The following is a 20,445-nucleotide window of genomic DNA, read 5'->3' on the forward strand; positions in this document are numbered from 1 at the left end:
TTGCTACCAAAGCCATGTTGTAAATGAATGTTATTAAAAATGACCTTTCCCATCTGCAGAACTGTAATTTTCTGTAAAATTCAATGCAATATGGAGGTGTTCTGTAAACCTCCAAAAATGTACCGTCAATTAGGACTGCAACTAACGATTATTTTCATAATCGATTAGTTGGCCGATTTTTTTTTCTTCGATTAATCGGATAATGGCCTTTAAAAAAAAAAAATTGCATTTTAAAAAATTTTTTGGGCCAATTTGTTGTTGGGCAGATTACGAAACACAAATTGCCGCAAAAACACATTACATGCTTTTCTGCAGCTTCTCCATTGAAGTATATTGAACCAAAAAAACAAAATGGCACCGTTTGGCATTAAGTCCTTGCCCTTTCCAAATACGCAGCAGCTGAAAAAAAATCATGGATGTGAATGTGTCCCATAGGAAAACATGTAAATGAACTATAGTGTGTTTCTGCCAAAAGCACCAAAAAACAGAGGTGTGAACCCAGGCCTGAGATGTTTAGTAACATAATGGGGTTAAAAAAACAAACATAAGTACAAAAAGAGCAAATAATTGCTACTGCATTCACACCGGAGCGTTTTGTCGCCTGAAGCATGAAGCTCCAAAACGCTAGAGGGGAAAAAATACATTATTCTCAATGGAGATGGTTCACATCTCCACTCCAGAACGCCTGAAGGTCAAACAAGTTCTGGACCCTTTTTTGTCGCTCGAATTGAGCGTATTTGGGCGTTTTTCTGTTTTTAACATTGGTGACCCTAGACCTGTCCAAAATCGCGGCAAAACGCCATGCTCAGGTGTGAATGCAGCCTAAGGGGTTAATTTTTTTTTTTTTTACTGTGGGACAGTGAAAGTAATATTTACAGTAGCGATTTGCTTTTTATAAATGGTTAATTTTTTTTTTTTTTAACCCCATTATGTTACTGGCCGATTAATCGATTTATGAAAATTGTAATCGATTTCATAATCGATTAGTTGTCGATTTATTCGATTAGTTGTTTCGGCCCTACCGTATATACTCGAGTATAAGCAGAGTTTTTGCAGCACATTTCTTTTTGTGCTGAAAATGCCCCCAGGGCTTATACTCGAGTCACCTTTTTGCGCTTGATCTTCGGGGCTTTGGGGAACCGGTGCCGGCTGTAGGTCCCCTAGACCCCTTGGCACACATGTCGCCCCTCTTTTCCTCTACAAGTGTGCAAAGTTTGTTGTCCGGGGGACCTACGGCCGGGCAGCACTTCCCCCCCCCCCCCCCAAAGCCGGGCACCCCTTCCATAGACTCTGATGTTAAACGGTAATTTCTCCGGTGAATTTGGGGACCCGGTACCGGCCGGTTGTAGGTCCAATGGACCCGGAACTTGGCACACATGTAGCCCCATTTCTTCTCTACAATTGTGCAAAGTTTGTTGTATGGGGAGCACCGATTTTTCAAAGCCGAGCACCCCTTCTCTAGACTCCCACGTTAAATGTCAGTCTAGTCATGGACACAGTGAGGCATGCAGATGGACACCCTAGGCTTATACTCGAGTCAACAAGTTTTCCCAGTTTTTTGTGGTAAAATTGGGTGCCTCGGCTTATATTCGGGTCAGCTTATACTCGAGCATATATAGTAATTTCCTGCTTGTGACAATGGCTTACTAATTTTCCCAGAAGTCTGCACTTAGATGCACGTCTTTTTAGGCATCCTTTGCAACAAAATTTTTATTTTTGGTGAGATACTCCCAAAGAGTTCATTATTTGGATGATTTGAATACTGCAATTTTCCTTATTGGAACCTCCTGCGCGTTTGAAAATTGCTGTGCAAATACCGTACAAGATAAACTTGCAACGACTGCCATTTTATGCTCTTGGGTCTCTGCTAAAGAAAAAAAAATGTTTGGTGGATTCTGTGTAATTTTTCTAGCAAAAAATATTTTTTACATGTAGGAGATGAATGTCAGAATTGGCCTGGTAGGCAACTGTTTAAACAATGAAACCTTTTAGCTGGTTTCTATATAAGAAAGTGAAGTTTTTCATCAATCTTTGAGAAAACAAGACCAGACTTATAAATGTGCATCTTTTAGGATATTGGTACAATGGAGAGCCTACAGACCTTGACACAGAACCGAATGAGGAATGGATTTCCGGAAGGAAGGAGGAAAGTCGTGCATATCAAGAGTGGGATGAAGATGCGGATATTGACGAATCTGGTAAGATTTTATGGTTTGACTAGTGGTAAGATTTATCTGGGACCCCAGAGACCCAGAAAAACCAAGGGAAATGGGCAAGGGCTATTGGACTATGTCGGTACTTGGGTAAATCGGTTATCAATAGAGTATGATAGAGGTAAAAAAGTTCAATTTATTAAAACATAAATAACTTGAGAAATACACAGTGTTTTAAAATTAGAGATGGTAGTGTAGAACAATTGATTATACGACCAGCCAACACCTAATGAAGATGGTATAACGGGCCCTAGTTTGCGGGCAACGATCAGGCGGAGGGGGTCATATAGATCAGGCTCTCAACTAGTTTCGCTACTCAAAGGTAGCTTCGTCAGGAGATTTGTGTCTGTGAATACAGATTCACTCCTTTGGAGGAGCCTAGGCCCCACGTAGAGACAAAGTCTCACGTAGGTTGTGGATGGTGGAAACGCCCCCAGCAAGGTGAAGATCTGTATTGACTGTATATAATGTCAAAAAACTTATGTGCCCTGGGACTTAATTAGTAGTGGGCGAGGACCAACCAAAGGAGCCGCCAAGAAAAACAATTCTGGGAGAGCCCAGTTAAGGGATGCCAGCAATGGAGGTAGAAAGTTAGGACCACTTGAATGGGTAGATCAAGCAGCGTGTCCCAGGGCCTGGTGTGATACACACCCGGCCCTGGGACCCCCTGGGGTCCCAGATAAATCTTACCTTTATTCAAATTATGATAGGATGATGGTACTTTTATGTTATGCTTTTCTTTCTTTACTGAGAGGTTTCCTTATAAATCATTAAGATTTTATGGTGTCCAGTGACCAATTCCTTTAATAAAAACATTTTTTTAGAAACCGTTTCTGATCGCCTAAAAATGCTATTAATCCTGGTCATTCAGTGGCCTTGGTATTTATTGTTGCTTATCTGAAAAAAAGATGGACTTGGGCCTCATCCAACAGAATGCACACACGAATTTAGGAAATTACCGGAGTGAAAGCCCCAGTACCCTACAATAACGAACTATACCGGCTACGGAAAGGAGACCTGTTTAAATAAAATCATTACTTTTTTTAGGGTTAAGACTAGTTTCAAATATTTTGAAAAAAGTTGTAGTACCCCAGCCGGGGCTATACATATCCTTTTTAGTGTGTTTTTTTCTTCCTGCTGGGGTACTACAACTTTTTGGAAATATTTTAAACTAGTCTTAAATATGTAATGATTTTATTTAACATGTCTCCCTTCTTTGGCCGGTATAGTCAGTCATTGTAGGGCACTGCGGTTTACTCCGTAAATTTCTTTAATTTGCTTATCTGAAGTTCAGCAGTTTTTGGGGTGTGTTTTTTTTTCTTTTTTTTTTTAATTTTTTTTTCCTTTGAGGTCCAGCTCCCCCACAAAAAATAAAATTAAGCAGCTTCAAATACTGCAGCTGCTGACTTTTTAATATATGGACACTTACCTGTCTAGGAAGCCCGCAATGTCGGCACCCCAGCTAATCTTTCGGCCGGATGCAGCCGCCATCATTCCTGGTAAGGGAACCTGGCAGTGAAGCCTTTCCCTACTGCGCATGTGCAAAGCGCGTTGTGCTTTCTACTTTCTCCGGTGGAATGAGGAGTAGGGGGCCTAACTTATGGGAGACAGTGCCGCGGCCTCGTCTCCCGGAAGCAGGGAACGATACCTGTCAAAAACAGGTACCCGTTTCCCTCCCACTGAAAGGTGCAAAATGTGGCACAGGAGGGAGGAGACGGATTAATAATAATCAACCAATGTAAATTTGATGTTGATTAGACTTTAATGGCGCAAGTTTATAAATAAGTCCAACTCCAGCGCTCTTAGTTGAAAATTCTCATGTGCTTTATCCTTTTTTTTTTTTTTAAACCATAAAGATACTCGCTTGTAAAAGTGTACTAGTTTGGCGCAAAGAAGTGACGTGTATACAACTTTAAGGACTGAACACTGTTGCAAGTAGCGCTGCTCGGCCTGGTGCCTGCTCACTTCCGGTACAGCGTGATATCACTGGCCCTGCACTGATGCGTTTTGTCATGGACACATGACTTTCTCAAGATACTTGAGTGATGTTGTCATGTTGTACCTAAAGTGAGCAGGCACCAGGCTGAGTGTCCTAGAAGACTGGCATAGTGTTACATAAGGTATGTTTGAGGAATAATAGCCAATGATACATAATGACACATTGTATGGATCGTGGTAGACATCAATTTCTTCTTTTTTTGTATTCTAGAGGAGACAGAAGATGATGGTTATTCCTCCTCTATCTGCGTGGCTCAGCAAGAAAAAGAATTCCTGTATGGCATCATTCATAATGTTCTCCCCTATGTTGGACACTCAGTGAAAACACTTGTTCTTGCCTACAGCTCAGTAGCTAGCAGCAAAATGGTGAGCACTATATTCCTCTTTCCCAGTCCAATATAATATATGATACAGAGATGTTAGTAACATAATCTGTCACTTTATATAGATACGTCAGATGCTTGAGTTTTGTCCCAACTTGGAACATCTGGATCTTACTCAGACAGACCTTTCTGATTCGGCATTTGATGGGTATGCATTGCATTATTTTTACTTTGTGATAAAGCTGTCCTTCTCCTTTTTTTTTTTTTTTTACCTTGTATATTCTTCCCAATCTTTAGGGGGGGACGGGGGTTATATCCAGAAAAATATGCACACACTCTCAATATCATTGTGACATCAATCTGGCTCTGAAAAGAGCCCAACCTTATGGTTGACATCCACCCAGCAGCCTGGACCTTCTGCGAGACTGATCCAGCCCAGCACTCCAGTGAGTGCTGGAGGGGAAGAGCAGAGATAGTGGAGACTTGCAGTCCCAGCTCTCTGCTCAGGCGGAGGGGGAGAACTGAGCGATCAGCAGTGTTTGATTGTTTTAGTTCTCACTGCAGAGCCGATGAGGGGTAAATGCTGCATCAGATCGCTGCTGCGTCCACTTTCTGATGACTTGCATTGTTTTCATTTATAAATAACAGGCTGATTGTGTTTTTAGTATTGACAAAATATTGTATAGTTCAGGAGCCAGATGGTCATTGACCTGAACAAAAACTGCCACAATGGATGAATTAATAAAGTGTTAGCCCAAAAAGAGGAAAAAAAAAATCCTGCTCCTTTTAAAGCATGCTATACTGCACAGTGCTTGTGCTGTCATTTTGGCCCCCTGTATCACCTGAAATATCTGACTGATCCTGCAAGTTTCTACACCCCCCCCCCCCTGTAAACTGACCACGATATATCAGGGCTGCTGGGCCCTGACACTGGGGTCAGAGTATGTGCCTCCCTCATCCGCTGCTTTCTGCAGCTCTCCTCTGTCCCCCCCCCCTCCCCTCCCTGCCTGTCGGCTCTTACTAGCTCTGATCCTCTCCCTGCTGCTTCAAACCATTTCATCTTTCTGTCATCCTCTCTAAGATAAAATGCATTCTAGTGCCTGGGCTTTATTAAAAATAAATAAAAAACAAGGCTGATCTCTACCTGTTTAACAGCATCTCCCAGCGATCACGTGACTCCAGGCTCTCTTCTCGGCCCTGCCCGCTGGAGATATCCGACTGGGAGAGCAGAGAGCCTGGAGTCATGTGATCGCTGGGAGATGCTCTTAAAACAGGTAGAATTTATTTTTTCTAAAACAGAATCTAGAACATGGCTTTTTGTCTGACAGAAGGGGATGATGTAAAGATGAGATGTTGGCTTAACAAACACTTTAAGGTCCATGGGGAGTATTCTTGATGATCCTGGTCTGCTTCAATGAAGATTGCATGTACATATTGATGAGGATCAGCAAACTGATTCCTCTTTCCAATATTAGGGCCTGTTCACACCACATGCCGTCCAGTACGTTTTTGTTTTGTTGTTTTTTGCAACAAAAACGCATGAAAAGTAGGCAAAGGATTTTTAATGGCATAGTTCCAGTGGGTCATAAAACCAGTGCTTCCAGTTCCAGAAAAAAAGAACATGCTGCATTTTTCCTGCACTGTACTGGAACACTGTAAAATGCACTGGAACGCACATGTTCTTAAAGTTAAAGAGGGGGGGGGGGGAATGCACCAATAACACTGGCCTGTGTCAAAAACGCACATGCAGAATGCATCCGAATTGCGTTCCTATGGTGTGAACAGTCCCTAAGGTTTGCTGACCTGCCAACAACTGCAAATCGGTTTGCTTATTCCTTATGCCACAGCTTAGGAGCTAGCAATAGTCTTGGGGCATTGGCCATCTGGCTCTTGGAACTTGTCCAGCCTTGATGTCATATATTTTTTATAATGTATGAATAAAACATGCATGCATTTTTTTTTTTTTTTTTTCCCTTGCTCTGTCCATTTAAGTAACATTTGCATATTTTCTGGCCTTGTTTTCCAGATGGTGTTTTGGCCATTGCCGGAATCTTCAGCATGTTGATTTGTCTGGATGTGAGAAAATTACAGACCTAGCCTTGAAAAGACTGTCCCTTGCTCTAGGCATCCTACCATCGTACAAGAAAGGCTTGCTGAAATGTCACCAGAACAGTAAAAATTCTAAAACCTGGGGAAGCCGAGACATGAGTCAAAGGATGAGGACTAGCAATGTTCAGTGTATTGGGGGCCAGTGTGTATTACTTTATGGCGGGGATTACACCACTTCACCTGTGTGGATCCTGGATTCTGAGCGCCTGGCCGACATTGAAGATGCAGCAGACTGGAAGTATAAACACAATGGACTCTGTGTTTTGGACTTGGCATCCAGTCGTAATTGTTTTAATGGTGGTAGCTGCGTCAGGAAGCAGATACCTGGATTGAGGACTAGTGTCAGCTGGCAGCAGCAGTGCTACTCCAGTAGTTATACTAATTGTGGCCATTCGTTCTGCTCAGCTGGTGCTAAGCTAAGGACTATACAAGCTCTCCCAGAGTCCTCTGTACTGTGCAAAATAGGAAAAAGGACTCCTCAGTCAGAGGTCAGAGACTCCTACTCTGGGAGCGCAGAAACTGAATCTAGTGCTGCACGTGTTTTACAATTTCTCAGTCTTTCTGGATGTCATCAGATCACAGACCGTGGTCTCAGGTGGGTGGCTTGCACTTTTTATATATATATATATATATATATATATATATATATATATATATATATATATATATATATATATATATATATAAAAATTATATATTCTTTTTATTTTACATTTTAAAGTGGATGTAAACCCAAAATTGATATATTTTTTTCACAATGTAGAGTATAAGATTTCCTATCATCTGTGCCCAGTCTTGCCACACAGAGTTAATCCAGCTCTGAGCAATCCTCCTTTATTTTTTTTTTTCAGTGAGATAAACGGACAAACAGAAAACTTTTGTCCGTTCTTCTCCCCTTGCTGTGAATGACAGGTTTACATATCTCATGCACTAGCCTGAGACGGGCATTATTTTTTAATTCACACCACCACTACTTTTCTGAAGTCATGTGGTTACTTTTCTGGATTTTGACTGGATGTTAGTGATCATAGCAGAATTTAGTGTAATGCCGCGTACACACCATCACTTTATGTGATGAAAAAAAACGACATTTTTAAAAACTTCCATTTAAACGACCGTGTGTGGGGGAAAACGTTGTTTTATGTCTTGTGAAAAACGACAAAAAAAAATTGAAGCATGCTTCAATTTTATGTGTCGTTTTTTGTTTCACAGAAATTGACCGCGTGTAGCAAAAAACTAAGTTTAAAACGACGTTTTTAAACCCGCGCATGCCCAGAAGCTAGTTATGAAGTGAGCTTCAATGGAAAAAAATGGTGAACGTAACCTCGCTTTGCTAGAGCATTGTGAAAAAACGATGGTGTGTAGGCAACGTCGTTTTTGAAAATTGAAGTTTCAAAAACGTCGTTTTTTACTTAACAGAAAATTTCGTTTTTTCCCATCACATAAAGTGATGGTGTGTACGCGGCATTAGGAATACACAGGAGAGACAATTCATGTTGACAAGGGGAGTAGAGCTGCACGATTAATCGTAAGAAAATCGCGATTCAAAACGGAGCTTATGTGGTTAAATACAGTATATGTAAATATGACTTGTGCTTGCTAATGTGACAGAACACCTCTGATTTTCACATTTAGTTAAATGTGAAAATCAGAGGTGTTCTTTCACATTAGCAACCATGTAAGGTCAGCAGGTTTGCAACGGCTTTTAAAATTTAACATGTAAACAGTCCGTCATATTTACATATACTGGGCCAGATTCAGGTAGAATCGCCCTACGCTGCGGCAGCGTAACGTATTACATTTATGTTACACCGCCGCAAGTTTTCAGCGTAAGTGCTTGATTCACAAAGCACTTGCCTGTAAACTTGCGGCGGCGTAGCGTAAATCCGCCCGGCGCAAGCCCGCCTAATTCAAATGGGGGCAGGGACCATTTAAATTAGGCGCGTTCCCGCGCCGAACGTACTGCGCATGCTCCATCCCTAAAATTTCCCGACGTGCATTGCGCTAAATGAAGTTGCAAGGACGTCATTGGTTTCGACGTTAACGTAAATGGCGTCCAGCGCCATTCATGGACGACTTGCGCAAACGACGTGAAATTTCAAATTTCGACGCGGGAACGACGGCCATACTTAACATTGGCTAGACCACCTAGAGGGCAGGTTTAGTTTTACGCCGCGTATCTCTACGGAAACTACGGAAATTTACAGCGACGGGCAAAGCGTACATTCGTGAATCAGCGTAACTAGTCATTTGTCATTTGCATATTCTACGCCGACCGCAATGGAATCGCCACCTAGCGGCCGGCGGGGAATTGAAGCCTAAGATCCGACGGTGTAAGTCACTTACACCTGTCGGATCTTAGGGATATCTATGCGTAACCTGATTCTATGAATCGGGCGCATAGATACGACAATCGTATCTCAGAGATACGACGGCGTATCGGGAGATACGCCGTCGTATCTTTTATGAATCTGGCCCACTGTATTTAACCACATAAGCTCTGTTTTGTGTTGAAAATAACTTTAAATAAATACAATTTTGAGAATCGCGAGAGAATCGTGATCTTCATTTTATACAAAAGAATTGCAATTCTCATTTTTCCCAGAATCGTGCAGCTCTAAAGGGGAGTGTAGAGGTGGGCGGGGAGTCTACTGACATCACGACTCCACCCACCGAGCTCCAGACAACCGATCCACCCACAGAATCTGCAGTTTTTCAGTTCTTATAACAGAGAGAGGGGAGACATTTGACAGGTAAGGATACATGCAGGAGACATGTATATCCTTATAGATCAGCACTATGGCTGTAGTTTAGAAAGGATGAGAGTGGCTTTACACCCACTTTAAGCCATACAAAACGGTGGACAGAAAAAGGATAAAGGGAAAGGGAAGGCAGAATTCACCAAGGACACACACAGGAGAATTTCACAGGCTGCCTTGGATGGAGGAGGTGGGGCGAGCGCCGTGCACACAGGGGGAGTATTTTACACTAAAGCCTCTGTAATAGAAAGTCCCGTCTCCGGCGCTGCCATTGGACGTTCTGTCCATCAAAGGAGGCGGAACTTTCTATTAAAGAGGCCCCTATGTATTCTCTTGTAGGTAATCTTTGGTCCTGGCAATGGTGGGTGCTGCATTCCTGGCAATGATGGGTCTGCAGATGGGCACTTGTGAGGCTGCAGATGGGCACTGACCCGTATTTGCCTCACAGTTCTTTATTAAAAAAAAAAAAAATTCCCCTGAAACTTCACTCTTAAAGTGAAGGTGCGTGTTATACGCCAATAAATACAGTATATCCAAATAATTACACCCAAGCTCAGCTCTTTACTCACACAAAAGGCAAGAGAATTCTTGTTGGGCAGTGTATCAGTGCTCAAACAAACACACACATTTTAATGGTTCAAAGAATGTCAGGTAAAATGGTCGGCCCTCACGCATATTCACTTCAACAAATCTGGCCCTCTTTGAAAAAAGTTTGGACACCCCTGGTTTATGGGATATGACTAGACTAGGAACACCAATTATAGTTCTGTGTCTGGTTCTGAACCTGATTCAGGTTCTGGTTCGCCTGGACAAGTTGCCCAAATGCAAGATCCGCTAATGTTAGCAAAGCAAACTGGACTAGAGGAAACTGGAGCCTGTCCAGAGGTATGATTCCGCCACAAGGCCCAGATTAGGTTGAATCACTCACGAGTTCCCTTGCATGTGGCCACCCATTTCTGTGGCCACCCATTCCTGTAAGTGTTGCTTAACTGACACACAGAAAAATCTGTTTTTGTGCCCTGTAGGGCATGACTTTGCTGTGTGCCAGGGCTGTGTAAACCTCAAAGCTAGATGGACAGAAAGGCCCAAACCCCTTGACACGTATACGTTTTTTTTTTTTTTTTTTTTTCTGTGCATATAGCAGTTTGTCTGGAGTTCTGCTTGAAGTAAAGTCTTTAGTCATTAATTTGAGTGATCCATTCCACCATGGACTGTGACATTTTAGCCAGAGTCTCACATCAGAAAATGTCTGGTTGTGGGGGAGCACCTTTTTCAGGATGACGTGTGGAAAGGAGAGCAAGTAAGGAGGCATTTCGAGGGGAGAGCCTCTTGTTATAGATCAGGGGTGGGGAACCTTTTTTCTGCCAAGGGCCATTTGGATTTTTGTAACATCATTCGGGGGCCGTACAAAATTATCAACTTAAAAATTAGCCTGTTATATTTGGTCAAACATTTTTTCAGGGGGGGCGCTTCGGCAGCAACGATACACAGTCGCATTTAACCCTTTCTTCGACCGCTAGCGGGGATTAAACGTGCCCCCCCTTGCATCACTGGACCCCTTTACATTACACAGCACCCTGCATCACTGGACCCCTTTACATTACACAGCACCCTGCATCACTGGACCCTTTACATTACACAGCACCCTGCATCACTGGACCCCTTTACATTACACAGCACCTTGCACCCCTTTACATTACACAGCACCCTGCATCACTGCACCCCTTTACATTACACAGCACCCTGCATCACTGGACCCCTTTACATTACACAGCACCCTGCATCACCGGACCCCTTTACATTACACAGCACCCTGCATCACTGGCCCCCTTTACATTACACAGCACCCTGCACCTCTGCACCCCTTTACATTACACAGCACCCTGCATCACTGGACCCCTTTACATTACACAGCACCCTGCACCCCTTTACATTACACAGCACCCTGCATCACTGCACCCCTTTACATTACACAGCACCCTGCATCACTGCACCCCTTTACATTACACAGCACCCTGCATCACTGCACCCCTTTACATTACACAGCACCCTGCATCACCGGATCCCTTTACATTACACAGCACCCTGCATCACTGGCCCCCTTTACATTACACAGCACCCTGCACCTCTGGACCCATTTACATTACACAGCACCCTGCATCACTGGACCCCTTTACATTACACAGCACCCTGCATCACTGGACCCCTTTACATTACATAGCACTTTGCACCTCTGGACCCCTTTACATTACACAGCACTCTGCATCACTGGACCCTTTTACATTACACAGCACCCTGCATCACTGGACCCCTTTATATTACACAGCACCCTGCACCTCTGGACCCCTTTATATTACACAGCACCCTGCATCACTGGACCCCTTTATATTACACAGCACCCTGCATCACTGGACCCTTTTACATTACACAGCACCCTGCATCACTGGACCCCTTTATATTACACAGCACCCTGCATCACTGGACCCTTTTACATTACACAGCACCCTGCATCACTGGACCCCTTTATATTACACAGCACCCTGCACCTCTGGACCCCTTTATATTACACAGCACCCTGCATCACTGGACCCCTTTATATTACACAGCACCCTGCATCACTGGACCCTTTTACATTACACAGCACCCTGCATCACTGGACCCCTTTATATTACACAGCACCCTGCATCACTGGACCCCTTTATATTACACAGCACCCTGCATCACTGGACCCATTTACATTACACAGCACCCTGCATCACTGGACCCCTTTACATTACACAGCACCCTGCATCACTGGACCCCTTTACATTACATAGCACTTTGCACCTCTGGACCCCTTTACATTACACAGCACTCTGCATCACTGGACCCTTTTACATTACACAGCACCCTGCATCACTGGACCCCTTTATATTACACAGCACCCTGCACCTCTGGACCCCTTTATATTACACAGCACCCTGCATCACTGGACCCCTTTATATTACACAGCACCCTGCATCACTGGACCCTTTTACATTACACAGCACCCTGCATCACTGGACCCCTTTATATTACACAGCACCCTGCATCACTGGACCCCTTTATATTACACAGCACCCTGCATCACTGGACCCCTTTATATTACACAGCACCCTGTACCTAGGGACCCTTTACATTACACAGCACCCTGCATCACTGGACCCTTTACACTACACAGCACCCTGCATCACTAGACCCCTTTACATTACACAGCACCCTGCACTGTGCAGGACATTAATACATGAGTTACCATGATCATTGACCAGTGCAGGACATTTACCTAGGGTTGCCACCTGTACAGGATTGACCCGGACAGTACGTGGTTTGAATCATGTGTCCGGGTCTCCTTCCGCCTTCAACCCGGACACATGATTCAAACTGTACTGTGGCTTAGCTGGTGGAGGAACACTAGTAGTTAAAGTTGGTAGGGGACTGTTCTTATCCTTATACAGCAGTTCGGACAATTTAATCTGAGCCCCAATGTCCTCTTCTATACAGATACACTGAGTAATGTAATTGCCGGGATCAGCAGCACAAGGACTATTTGATGATTTTCGGGCTCAGGCGGAGTAATCCTTGTGCAGAGGTTCTCGGCAATTACATTACTCAGACAGGGTATCTGTATAGAAGAGGATGTGGGGAGATTAGATTGTCGGGACTCGGAACTGCTGAATAAAGATAAGAACTTTCCCCTAATGACATTGTGATTTTTTTTTTAATATGCAGCATGGGGGGAGGGGGTAAATGTCCTGCACTGGTCATGGTAACTCACACTGCAGGACATTAATACATGAGTTACTATGACCAGTGCAACTGTGTAGGTAGGACATTTACCCTCTCCCCCCGCCGCCATGCTGAATATTAAATAAATCACAGAAAGTCATCACAGTTAATAGTCTTTAGACTGCATACAGAATGATGCAGTCTGAAGATTATTAACTCTGATTTTTTTAATATGCAGCATAGCGGCGGGGGGAGGGGGTAAATGTCCTGCACAGGACATTAATACATAAGTTACCATGACCAGTGCAGAACATTTACCCCCCCCGACATGCTGCATTTTTTAATATGCAGCATGTGGGGGGGGGGTAAATGTCATGCACTGGTCATGGTAACTTATGTATTAATGTCCTGTGCACTGTGCAGGACATTTACCCCCTCCCCCCGCCGCTATGCTGCATATTAAAAAAAAAATACGCCGTATGTCATGATCCGGTCAGCATATTTATGGCTTACTTGCTGCTGTAGAAATGGTTCCTCGTCGGTGGCGCTGGCTCGTCCTCTCTATGCTCCTCCCAGCCATGAATGGTAATCCCCGCCTGCCGTGAGTGACGTCACGCCGCCAGGACGGGCGCCGCCGCCGGGCTGGGCTGTAAACCAAGGGGAGCAGCTCATCAGCTGCAGTGCAATCATCCTATTGGCTGGAGGCTGGCGCCAGCTAACGGGGGCGGGCCGCAGGAGCGGAGTAAATGTATTGCTAAACACACCGACAATGAATGAATGATCGCCATGATCATTCATTCATTGTCAGTGTGTTTAGCAATACATTTACTCCGCTCCTGCGGCCCGCCCCCGTTAGCCGGCGCCAGCCTCCAGCCAATAGGATGTGACAATCGGCGGCGCTGTTTTACAAACCCATGGGGGGCCGGATGGAATGGTTTCGCGGGCCGCAAGCGGCCCGCGGGCCGCAGGTTCCCCACCCCTGTTATAGATGAATGAAGAAAGTCATTTAGATTAGAATATTTTCCACTAATGTGCAGCATTATGTTATCGGAGTATGAACAGTTTTTGCATGATTTTATTTATATTTCTGCTTTCCAGAAAGCAGTGTGGTGGTACTCAGAAATTGACTGACTATAGTGATTGAAAAAAAATGTCCAATCCCTCCACCAGTTTTGGGTGTAAATACATTTATTGTAATTGCACTGCCAACCTCATTGAGTCCGGGTGTGATTTATTAAACGCATCTTTTGCTTGTGTTAAAGGTGAAGTATAGCCAAACATTTTTGGGCTGTGCTTCTATTATGTATCACAAGAGCGTGCAGTTCTGCACTCCTGTGACCTGTTTTCAGTGGACGTCACAGAGCCGGTCCAGGCTTTTAAAATATCCCGACGGTGTGGTCTGGATGCACCCAGATGCCTGGACCGGCACCTGGCTCAGCCTCTCAGCATGGGAACACAACCCTCAGCAAAGCATTGTTTTCAGTAGAGTGGGCATGAATTGAAACCCTTTAGGTTGTTGTCTGTCTTTTAAACTAGTGGTGGTAACTGCCCTCTCACGTCCACCCAGCTTCTCTGGGTTCAGATGCTGATCTTCCCTGCACAGTCTTTAAAGTAATTATTTTTTTAAATGACAAACCTGTTATACATACTTGCTCTGTGTAATGGTGCCCCAAAAGCAAGCTGCAAAGTGTAGCATAGGGTGCCCCTATAGCAAGGTAAAAAACTTCTGCCTTTAGAACCACTCCGTTCATGCCCAGGACTGTATGTAGCTGAGCCCCATCTCTGTCTAGCGATGTCCACGGTTTCCTAGCCCGTCCAGGAGTTGTATAGTCAGAGGGTGTCCTGTGTGTAGCAGCCACTCCAGCACTCCCTAATACTTAAGCCTTTTCTCGGTTCAGCGATGTCCACGAGTGTCTCGGCCTTTCTGGGACTTTCCTCCTGATAGGCTGGGGCACAAAGTCAGTTAGCCAGTCGAGAGAGAGGACTGGGTCGGGGTGGGGGCTCCCTTTTTGAATGGACACACGGAGCTGTGGCTCGGGTGCCCCCATAGCAAGCTGCTGGTCTATAGGGGCACTCGTCGGGAAGGAGGGGCCTGGAGCAGTGAAGAGGGACACAAGAGGAGGCCTAAGGCTACTCTGTGCAAAACCAACTGTAGAGAGGAGATAAGTATAACATGATTTTTTTTTTTTTTTTTTTAAAGCGAGACTTTAATTACTTGTAATTATGTTGCCTAATTTTCTGTCTGATTTATCCACTGGGCCTTTAAATGATCCTTTGTTTAAAGCTCAGGTCTACATTTGCATTCTGCTCTTTTTTGACTGACCTACATTTGCATTTAGGTCAGTAGGACAATAAATTGTCATCTGTGAAATGCCATCACTTAATAATTTAGGTGTTTTGTTTACTGTTGCAGGGCGTTGACTTTTGGTGGAGGATTACCATACCTGGAACATCTAAACCTTTCTGGATGTCTCAATGTGACTGCGTCAGGCTTACAGGATCTGGTGTCGGCATGTCCCTCTCTTAATGATGAACACTTCTACTACTGCGACAACATTAATGGTAATGTGTGTGTTCTACTCAGTTTGAAAAACTGCACATGATCCTAAATGAGGTCACAATGACTCACTGAGAAGCAGGTCGGAGGCATTCTGATCATGTACTTGTCTGCACCTCCTGTGTGTGATTTGTAGTTGGCTTGAAAAGTGCACTTCCGTGGCTTAACAGAAAAGCCTTTTGCTTTGCCTTAATTTTATTATAAGTCTAGTTTAGGACCTGTCAGTCAGGTTGCTGGAATCAAAAATGATTCCAGTATGTAACACTTCAGTTATTAAAGTAGGTTTTTTACATTCATGCATGAAGGTAAAGAACCTTCTGTGTGCAGTTCCCTGCTGCTGTCTGTCAATCAGACGGTGAGGATAGAGTGGGGGGTGGTGCTGAGCCCAGTTTTATGTGTCAATGGACTTAGAGTGGGGCTCGGAGTGAGCGTGCATGAGTGCCCCCAAGCAGATTGCTATGGGGGCACTCAGCAGGGGGGGGGGGTACCCGAGGAGAGGAGCATCAAGGCTGCTCTATGCAAAATCGCTACACAGAGCAGGTAAGTGTGAGGGTTTTTTTCTTTTTTTTTAGTATCACTTTAAGCATGTTGTGTTGCAGGTGAGCCTGATTTATATTTTCATACTCGATAGCAGAAAATAGTTGGCAATTCATTGTTCTGTGGTAGAACAAATAAAAATTGCCAGTATTTCTAGAATGTAAATCCTGGGTTTGCTTAGATTTGTGAACAACTAATAGATGACCTGTGAGGTTAGAAATGTGGCATCTGTCTTTTGTCAATCATCCTACAGGCTTGCTTTAGGTCAGCGATCCACTAGGTCAGGGGTCTTCAAACTACGGCCCTCCAGTTGTTTAGGAACTACAATTCCCATCATGCCTAGTCATGTCTGTGAATAAATGTCAGAGTTTTACAATGCCTCATGGGATGTGTAGTTCCGCAACAGCTGGAGGGCCGTAGTTTGAAGATCCCTGCACTAGGTGGTGGAGCCAGGTTTGGGTTGACTGATCTAGAACCAGCTCCCATATTTCTGTCCTCACAGGTATTCTTTTAGGGCTAATCCACACAGACCTAACAGAAGCTTCACATCTACACTCATCCTGAAGTAGAGGTATGGGGAGTCATTGAGTCTAAAACCCAGAAATCTATGTGTACATGTACCCAGGCTGACATGGTAGTGATTCTTTTATATACATGCTTTCCTAATAAAATGGCCAGTTCTAAACGGACAGGTAAGTTTTTCAAATTTCATAACACGGTGCAGGTAAGCAGATCCTGCCCTATCCAGGAGTATATAACCTACTTCATCTGTCTGGAGTATGTGCAAAACATGAATACTTGGCTAAAAAGTATCCTGCCGGATATTGAAGAAATATGGTGGAAAATCTGTCTCACCAGTGTTGACATGTGTCGGTGTATGTGGACATTGTATGGCTTCATCCATTGCCCCTCTTTTTTATTATAGTTCAGCTCTTAAGCAAAGTATTGAGATCTAAATGACAACGGTCTACCAGTGCTCCGATCTAGTGACTGTGTACTCAAAATGATACTCGTGGTAATATGAAACCTCGACCAATCGCTGCTACACGCAGTATATATGGGTATTCTGGTGGCTTCTACTGATGTTATACTGGATGCCTATTGAACCAGTGAGTGTAGCTGTAAAAATCTCTGCCCACAAGTTAGACTTGTAAGTTCATTTTTGGTGCTGTAGTTCCTGGTGAAAAAAGGGGTCCTTGACCATAAACTAAATCAGAATATCAATTACCCTATCCTACCAGATACCTTCATATTTCTAACCCTTGAACCTGGCATTAATATTTACACCTCATCCTAGCACCTAACCTAACTTTTAATAGAATCCTTTCTGGACCATTGCGGACTTATTTGTGTGCATCAGGGAGTTTTTTCTCAGACAATAGGTGCAGGAACTCCCCCATTCCGAGTTACCCCTTTTCCCCACCACCTACCCACCTCCCAGTACCGTCCCTTTTAGACAATATAGAACCAAGTATCATTTTGTGGTGCTAAGTAATTTGTATGGAATTTGGTAATGATATCAAGAAAAGCAGTAAAATGGATCCCCTGCAGCCAGCTGCAATAGATCCCATAACAATGGACCACCCACAACAAAATTTCCCCCACCGGCAACAATAGACTCTCGGGAGAATCAACAGATCTCCGCACAGCCAGCATTAATAGACTGTCTGGCTGCCATCGACAATAGACCCCCCCAACAGTAGATCTTTCAGCAACAACTGGCCCTCCAGCAACATAAGACCCCCCCCTGCAAAAATAGATCCCCCAGCAGTGAGCATCAATACCTGCAGCATACCCCAGCACCCCTTGCCATTACATACAGTCAGTCCAGGAGGTGCCAGAACTGTGTTCTCCCTGGGAAAAAAAAGCCCTGGTGTGCATGCTGCAATACTTGTAATCTTCCTTTTTACTACGTGGTGAATCTCTGACCTAAAACGAGCATGCGTTTTTTTTTTTAGGTGTTTAAGAACCCACTCTATTTGGCTACTTGTGTCCCAAACAGTGCATTGAGACGTGGGCGAAGTGTGGCACACACTTACACACCATACACACAAGTGCCATGTTTTTCTCATGGCATATCAGTAAGGCAGACAAATGTTTGAAGCCTGCTTCATACTTTAACAGTGCGTCACTGAACTTGTGTTATGGCGGCCCATTTATTTTTAATAGGCTACCAATGCATATTTGCGCACCCCAAACTGCACCTGATCCTTTTTTGATGCTGCAAAGCAACACAGTCTGTTAAATCTGTTGTTTTGTTCAAATAGAATGGCACATCTGTGCAATGCATTCACACTTCAAGTAGAAGTAAAGTCAGAAGGTTTTTTAACTTAATGCATTTTATGCATTAAGATAAAAAGCCTTGTGTGCGCATCAGCCGCCCCAGCACCCTCTAATACTTGAGCACCATCTGTGTCCAGCGATGTCCACGAGTTCCTCGGCCGTGCCCCCATAGCAAGCTGCTTGCTGTGGGGGCACTCGACAGGGAGGGGCCGGGAGCAGCAAGAAGGATCAGGGCTGTTTTGTGCAAAACCACTGAACAGAGCAGGTAAGTATGTAGGTTATTAAAAGACAAAAAAAAAAAAAAGACGTTACAATCACTTTAAATGAGAAGTGCAGGAACCAAAAAAATACTTGCCTATATGGTTGCAGCATCTGTGTGATGACCCAGCTCTACCCCACTGGCTGTAAGCCAGAGGACTGAGCGATCACATGACCGCTGATCACTCAGTTCTTGGGTCCTCTAACTGTTGGTCACCACTCTGCGCTTCCCCTCCAGCGCTCACTGGAGCACTGGGCAGGAGAGCAGCTGGCTTCAGCGACATTGTCAGGATGCACCCAGGAACTGGAGTGGCTCAGTGATGTCAGACGAAAATGGGCTTTAACTCATTCTGGGTCGCAGCAGTGCACTCCTGTGATCCTCAAGAGAAGTATGGCCAAAAAAAAAAAAGCTTTCACCATTCTTCGCTTTTAAGGCCATACCTGGACAAATTCAGCTGGTTCATCAAGGATTGTCCAAATTTCAATCCACGTCGTATGGGCGCTGTGATTGTGCAGAAGTCGATCTACCAATCAACTTTACAACCGCCATGTTGGATTTTCTTTGCTTGATCAGCGCTGCTGGCTATAGCCTGCAACCCTGATTAGTGTATTCTGAAACGGGGAAGTCTCCTCACTGTCGGAATACAATCGTTGAGGGAGGGAGGATTCCCCCCCATCCATATCGAGTGTGGGGGAATCAAGCCCGTTTTTTTTATTCAACCTGCTTGTGAAATGAAAAAAATAAATAAAAATGGACCCCTCCTATGGCCTGCGTAACACATGCATGGAGCGTTATGCTTTGCGATAAGTTGTAACTGGTAAAGGAAAGGAAGGTAAAGCGTGTATTTCTTGTTTAGGCGTGATTGACAGCCTGTACTGCCCGCAGACTCCTGGAATTTGAGCGTCATATATCTCCAGAAGTCTTTAGGCAACTCCAAGAATGCTGAAACCACATGTATCACCAGTCCTGTGCATGCAAACCCAGACAAAAATTGGATTGTTTACACATTGCCATAGTATTGGCAATATGCAAACAAAACAAATTTCCCTACTTAAGGAATACTTTTATCCAGGTAGTTTAACTTTTCAGACATGTCCAAGCAGGATTACAAAGAAAGGATTACAGATTAGTTTTCAAATTTTTACTAGATCATCCCATTCCCCTCCACCCAAAAGGGGAAGCTCTCGCTTAGGCCATTCACAAAGCGCAGCACGCCTGCGCAGTAGGGGATCAGCTGAACCTGCAAGGCTTCACTGCCGGTTCACCTTAGCTGAGGTGGCAGCACCCGAAAGCCAATTAAAAATCGACTAGGGTGAGGACGCCACTGGATTCGTGGACAAGTAAGTACCTTAATATTGAACGTCAGCAGCAGTATTTGTAGCTGCTGACTTTAAAAAAAAAGAAATTCTGAAGGAGCCTGTAGCTCCTCTTTAATTCCATTTTGTAATGCGTTGTGTGCGTTTAGGGCCGATTGTGGTCTGAGACGTTCTCTGTAGTATGCTGTCCTGAGATGGTGTGAGTGATGGAGAGACCACATAGATACCTGTTCTGTGTATCTCTTGATGGCACATCCTATCTGGGCACTGCATTTCTCAGCTAAGGGCCTTCAGTACAGCAGTCGCTTATGAATAAGCAGAAACTGTAAGGCTAACCATACACATTA

The 20,445-nt window shown here is 44.2% G+C and overlaps 1 protein-coding gene across 2 annotated transcripts in view; it reads left to right on the plus strand.

The window, feature by feature from the left end:
* FBXL5 (F-box and leucine rich repeat protein 5) overlaps window positions 1-20,445 on the plus strand; it is a 46,831-nt gene that overhangs the window by 23,662 nt on the left and 2,724 nt on the right. For both annotated transcript variants that reach the window (XM_040335225.1, XM_040335226.1), the window contains 5 exons: window positions 2,073-2,198; window positions 4,423-4,577; window positions 4,660-4,742; window positions 6,561-7,238; window positions 15,560-15,708. In XM_040335225.1, coding sequence (XP_040191159.1) covers window positions 2,073-2,198; window positions 4,423-4,577; window positions 4,660-4,742; window positions 6,561-7,238; window positions 15,560-15,708 — 1,191 coding nt within the window. The remainder of the gene's footprint in view (window positions 1-2,072; window positions 2,199-4,422; window positions 4,578-4,659; window positions 4,743-6,560; window positions 7,239-15,559; window positions 15,709-20,445) is intronic.

This window comes from Rana temporaria, chromosome 1, assembly GCF_905171775.1.
Source record: "Rana temporaria chromosome 1, aRanTem1.1, whole genome shotgun sequence".
Lineage (NCBI taxonomy): Eukaryota > Metazoa > Chordata > Amphibia > Anura > Ranidae > Rana > Rana temporaria.